The sequence below is a fragment of the Rhagoletis zephyria genome, unplaced genomic scaffold (genome assembly GCF_001687245.7).
Source record: "Rhagoletis zephyria isolate East Lansing unplaced genomic scaffold, Rhagoletis_zephyria_1.1 Rzeph_scaffold_22671, whole genome shotgun sequence".
Classification (NCBI taxonomy): domain Eukaryota; kingdom Metazoa; phylum Arthropoda; class Insecta; order Diptera; family Tephritidae; genus Rhagoletis; species Rhagoletis zephyria.
In genome coordinates this window covers 1-6,029 of record NW_016179729.1, presented here as the reverse complement: position 1 = coordinate 6,029, position 6,029 = coordinate 1, and the positions used below count along the sequence as shown (strand labels likewise).

At 35.4% G+C, this 6,029-nt stretch overlaps 1 protein-coding gene and 1 long non-coding RNA gene across 2 annotated transcripts; one reads left to right on the top strand and one right to left on the bottom strand.

The window, feature by feature from the left end:
• Window positions 1-358: 358 nt before the first annotated feature.
• Window positions 359-2,355, bottom strand: LOC108381462 (zinc finger protein 90-like; the record flags this gene model as incomplete). The annotated part of the gene is made up of 5 exons (XM_017637882.1): window positions 2,346-2,355; window positions 1,877-2,215; window positions 1,648-1,767; window positions 528-674; window positions 359-463 (listed from the first exon to the last, which is right to left on the bottom strand). Coding segments are annotated over exons 1-5 (721 nt in total), but the record flags the coding sequence as incomplete, so codon positions are not given.
• A 1,843-nt stretch (window positions 2,356-4,198) lies between these two features.
• Window positions 4,199-4,563, top strand: LOC108381463 (uncharacterized). The gene is made up of 3 exons (XR_001849624.1): window positions 4,199-4,236; window positions 4,300-4,370; window positions 4,442-4,563. It is a non-coding gene; the product is annotated as an uncharacterized LOC108381463 (long non-coding RNA).
• Window positions 4,564-6,029: the final 1,466 nt, after the last annotated feature.

Below are 6,029 nucleotides of genomic sequence, written 5' to 3'. Positions count from 1 at the left end.
TATCAAGAATAAACGTTTTATTTTTGGATTTTATGCGTTTTCGAATTTTTTTATTATTTTTGATTTTTTTTTCGATCAAAACGAATAAAAATGAACCAAATTTCGCGGGTATACTTGATCGAAAAAATTATTATCAGAAAATAACGTTTTTGTAATGATCTAAAAATAAAAATCTTTTATTTTTTTTCTTCTTCTTTTTGTTTTCGAATTTAATTCATAACTTTTTAAAAGGTTAGTGTTTCTGAAAAAAAACTATTTACCAAATTTTTTTAGTCCTCTACGAAGTTCTTGAATCTAATTTTGCTTTCCTCATTTCAGTATTTTTGTTTTCAATATCCTCCTTGTACCCTCTACTCACCAATTAAACGCCGCTCCACGAGTACCTTGTGCTCTTTAGCCATATGCTCCAGAACATTTTCGCGAGTCGAACTTTTGTACGTACACACGGTGCATTGGCAAAAAACTGCAAAATAAATCAAACAAAAATCAATATCGAATAATGTTTTACATTTGCAACAATGACACACCTTTGTGCGATTTTCGATGCTGTTGTAAGGCATCATAATTGACAAAACATTCTCCACATAAATGGCAGTGGTATTTGGGACCCTCTGCAGCTGCTGCTAGTGCTCCAGCTACTTGGCAACCGCGTGCGATATCGCCGCCAACCTTCGCTATATGTTTTTTTTTTTGGCAAACAACAGAGAAATAAATAAACAAACATTGAAAGTTGTCGTTATCGGCTTCTGGTGAATAAATATTGCACTTCTTCTATTGTAAATAAAAATAAAAAATTTTAGGTAGGAAACATATGTTTTTTTATTCAGGTATATTTTGGTTTGTGTGACGTAGTTCAAAAGCTGATAAGATAAGATACCCTAATGCCCACGAACACACAATTAGACATAAGTAATTAAATACTCCAACTTTTATTTTTATTCAAGCTTGCATACGCATTAGGGTAGTCCTTAAAATATTAATACTTATTTTGTTAAAACAAAGATGATTTTTTTTTATTAAAGTATAAATAAGTAAATGTCCAGTTTATCTTATTTCTAACCAAATTTTGGTATAATTTGTGCGATTTTTGAAATAATTTAAAATTTTTTAAACCTAATAGTGGCGCCTAAAAATTTGGTAAAAATTTTGACATTTTCGTGGATGTCTTTATTTTATTTTTGATGTTGATATGTTTAGGACCACCCTATAATAATGTCCTTAAATGTAGAAAGCAAATTTTTACATCAGATTTCCTTAGTCTTAACCCCGTCAATTCTACTATAGTCGAAGATATCACAAATAAATTGTGGTCCCGATTGGAGACGGTTAAGGCGTGTCGCACAGGGGGCACAGTACAGATTCCTCTATGAAAACCAAAATTTGTATGTGATATCTTCGACTATGGTAGTGTCGATTTTGGGTATTAGATCAAAAAAAATATTTAATTTTGTGAGTCTCTATAGAGGAATCTGAACTTTGCCCCCCTGTTCGACACGCTTTAACCGACTCAAATCGGGGCCAAAATTTATGTCATATCTGTAATCATGGTATTACTGATCCAGTGGGTGAGGCGTTCATTTGATTCTTTAAGTACCACCCTAAGTGTGCATACATAAGCTATATTCAACGAAAGTATTCATTCCATACCTTCTTGACCCGTTCCAATCGCCTCCAGCGTACAGTGGTGTACATTACGCATATGCTGCGCCAGTAAAAACTTAAAGTGGCCAACAAAATTGCATTTACGACAGCTGTGTTGTGGCGGGCCTGAAATGCACAAAAGCAAAAACAAAATCACAGTAATTAAATCAATAAATGCATACGAAAAAAAAAAAACAAAAACAACGGAATTTATAATCGCTCGCAGCCAACTCACCCAAATGTATTTGCAAGTGTTTATTCAGCTCCAGTCGCACACTGCACTCGAAAATGCAGAAGCCACATTTGTATGTTGCTGCAGCACTCCCACTGCTGGCAGCCTGAATACGCCCACTCCTGTGAAAGCGTTCGAGATCATGTGAAAGTGTTTCGGCGACCACATAAGTGTAGCCTTCATATTTTGCCAGATGGCAGCGTATCGGTTGCTCATTCGCGCTACAATCGCTCGATTTGACAGAACTCAAGTCTTCGTCAATTTCAATGCCACTGTCAAATGAGCGCACAAAATTGCTCTCGTCCACGCCAGCCAATGCCACGCTGCTGTCCAGTAATTCATCTGAAAATGTGCAAAAATGCGAAAAAAATAAAATTAAGATTTGCCGTTGTTAGGTCATGCAGAGCATGTTTATAATTGAAGTGCTTCAATTAACTAAGTTATATGCTAACTCATGTATGTATGTATGTACTATGTGGCATTAGAGGAAATTACTGTGTTAATTGGTTATATGATCGTGGCTGGCGTTCTGCACGACTTAACCACCGAAAAACCAAGGTAGCAATTTGAATTTATGAATGAATGAGAACACAATCTGACATATATTTAATGAATCTGCCAGATGAAAGAATTCCAACCTCCAACAGCTTCTCTGCCTGGATATCGCCGGTGCTATCTAAAAGCTTAAACATACGGCAACGTGGATCCCGATTAAATCGGACTTAATCCGGATCAACTGCAGTAAATTCCCGAGTTGATCCGGATCAACGCTGCCGTCTGTTTATGCTTTAATTGTACTTAATAACCCAGGCAACTTTTCAACGAACTGTGTTAATTAAAATTAAATCAAAAATAAAATCGGATCAAAAATAAATAAAAAAAAATTGTTTCACTTGTGTGATACCACCCAGGAAGACCTCCTTTTACTTCTGGTCTAATAGACCAGGCGGATAGTTGTCTTTCAAGGTTCCACTTTGAACACAACTTTACTAAAACTATTCTTGCCTAGCAGGCTTAAATGAGTGTGGGACCGACGAACAGTGGTCTGAAATCAAAAAGTATATTGCAAAACAGCGTAGACCCTCTAATTCTCAAACAATTTTATTTATTTTTATATGTTCATATTAATTTTTTTAAGTGCAAAGTGTAGAGAAAGTGGCAATTTTAAAGAAAATGGATTCTCTTCTTCCTGTTACGAATCTTACATAATAGGAACTTTGGGGTTCCCCCAAAACGGAAAAAATTCCACAATAAATATTTTAAATGTTATAAAAAAATTCACCAAAACTATTTTTTTTTTTTTTACCAAGACATTTTCTTCCACACACACAGTGACCCAAAGAAGTGACCACGTGTTGATCGAAAGGGCTCTAGAATACAAAGAATATGCTCTACGGGTATTTCTGGACATTTCCGGAGCATTCAATAATGTCTCTAGTGAAGCTATTATGAATAGCATCGAATAAACAGGCGTGGAACCTGCTATTTCGCTGTGGATTAAAAGCTTTTTGGACCGCAGGAAAATAAGAGCGGAGCGGAACGACGCAAGGGTAACCAGACGGGCATGTTGAGGTACACTGTAAGGTGGTGTACTCTCACCACTATTATGGCTACTAACGGACAACAAATTACTAAAGGAATTCGAGGGGAAAGCGCCCAAGCTAATAGCGTATACAGACTACATAGCCGTAGTCATAACAGAGAAGTACTTAGACACTATCAGTAATGTAATAAACAGCGTCGTGAAAGTTATTGACCAATGGGCCTCTCGAGCGGGGCTAGGGGTTAATACAGACAAAACAGACCTTATACACTTCACAAGAAAATATAAAGTTCCAGTGTAGAGGCCACCGAGGCTAGGTAGCATCGAGCTGTCAATTAAAGACCACACAAAGTATTTGGGAGTATGTAGTCTTGGACAGTAAGCTACTGCGGAAGCGCAATATTGGTGAAAGGGTGAAGAATTCCAGTAACGCTCGTTATACAAGTAAAAGAATGCTGCGAATCACTTGGGGTTTGTCACCTGCTCTGATGCATTGGTGCTACACAACAATAGTCAGACTGTAGGGTCTGTATTTGTGTTATTACCTTTTATTGTACTGTGTTCATTTCAACTTTGTAATTTTGGAAATTTTAGATTTATGTGATTTTTGTGGTTCGTCAATCAAATAGAAAATTTTTATTATTCAAACTTTTCTCGAATTGCTAACAATATAAAAATAAATTAAGTTTTGTTAACTTTTAATTAAAATATTAAAAAGAAATCTTTGGAATCTACTACATTTTTGGCGATCCTGCCAGGAGCAATTATTTGCAACTTAAGAAGAAAGAAAAGTATCAAATTAGCCAGTAACAAAAAGCACGTAAGCCCCAATTTACCATCAGAACAATTGTTGGAAGTACACCGCAGATATCTAATCAGAAAGGCACGCAATCTGAAGAGCTACCTCAAGACGATGATGATTTGGGTTTCGACACTAAAACCCAAAGGCTGGTGGTAAACTAAATTTGTTGGATGATTTGCATGCAAGTTCAGGCATTAACGAGTAAAAATCCGCGACCGCGCAGCCAGCAAACCCTGCGACACTGAAAAACCTGCTATTTCACGGCAATCAAACTGGAAAAACAAATATATCATCAGCTAGAAGAAGGAATCTTTTATTAGAAGAAAAACGCAGACGGGTTAAACTCTCTCACGTTGCGCATTGTCAGCGTATTTAGTATCGTTGCACAGCGTTTCTAGCTAACTAGCTTACAATTGTATCTGCCATCAGCACTACCGCAACGGCAATCGCTCTCGTAGCAGCAGCATCAGCAGCAACTGCAATGTAGCGGAAGTAACAGCAACGACTATTACAGTAAAAGCAAAAACAGTAACTGCCACAAAAGTAGTAGTGTAACAACAATCTTAACAACAATAACACCTGGAGTATTTATTGAGTGGATTAAAGTACGTTTCGAGACTAAACTAAAGGTGCGAACAATCTTAGTTTTACTGCGTTTAATTATTATTTATAAATTTTTTTTTGTCTTTGACATAATTGTAAACTTCCCTTTTCTGAGATCTTTTATATTTGCTCAAATTTAAATTATCATGTTTCGTTCACCCCCACATGATACACACACATCTACAGGGACTAATAATTTAAATGACTCGCTTATAGATTTGCAAAACAACTCTTTTCAAGAGGAGTTGGCAAATCCTTATGCTAGTCAAAATAATAATGAGGTGTATGCAACCTCAGTGAAGCTTCCACAATTTTGGACAAGTTGTCCAGAAGCTTGGTTTGTACATACAGAAATGCAATTTAACATGAAAAACATTACACAAGATACTACAAAATATGAACACACAATCACAGCGCTTCCGCAAGAAGTAATAGTTACAATATTAGATTTCATTCAAAATCCTCCGCATAACAACAAGTTTTCAGAATTAAAGAAAGTCTTAATTGAAAGGCATTCTTTAAGCGAAAATAAGAAATTAGATAAAATTTTGTCAGATTCAGAGATGGGTGATCGTAAACCCTCTGAATTTTATCGGTCGCTCATGTTGCTTGCAGGTTCCAATTTTAGTCAAGATATTTTAAAGAAACTTTGGCTGAGAAAATTGCCAAAAAATCTTAGTGTGATATTAGCTAGTTCAAGTACCAATGTTATAAATGAATTGGTGAAACTAGCTGATAATATTAGGGAAGTGATTAATAAAACCGAAATATCAGCTATGAATAGTTTTCAAAATTCTAAATCACAAGACACAATTATTGAGAATTTAGTTAAAACGACGAATCTTATGTGCGAAAATTTTCAAAAACTTTCCTTTGAATTAAATTCTATTAAGCAACAAATTAATCAAAATTCTAGATATAGATCATATAATAGGAATTGTTTTAGAAGTCCATATAGAGGTAGATCAAAATATCGTGATAGTCAAAATTGGTTATGTAGATACTATTACAAATTTGGTGATAAGGCTCAGAAATGTCAACAGCCTTGTGCTTTTTCTAAAAACAAAAATTCGTTAAACTAGAGTCATCCGTTGTTGTGGCGGCAAACAATGGAAATTTAGATATTACCACACGTCGCCTATTTATTTTTGATAAAACAAACAAACTAAATTTTTTGATTGATAGTGGAGCAGAAATTTCTATACTTC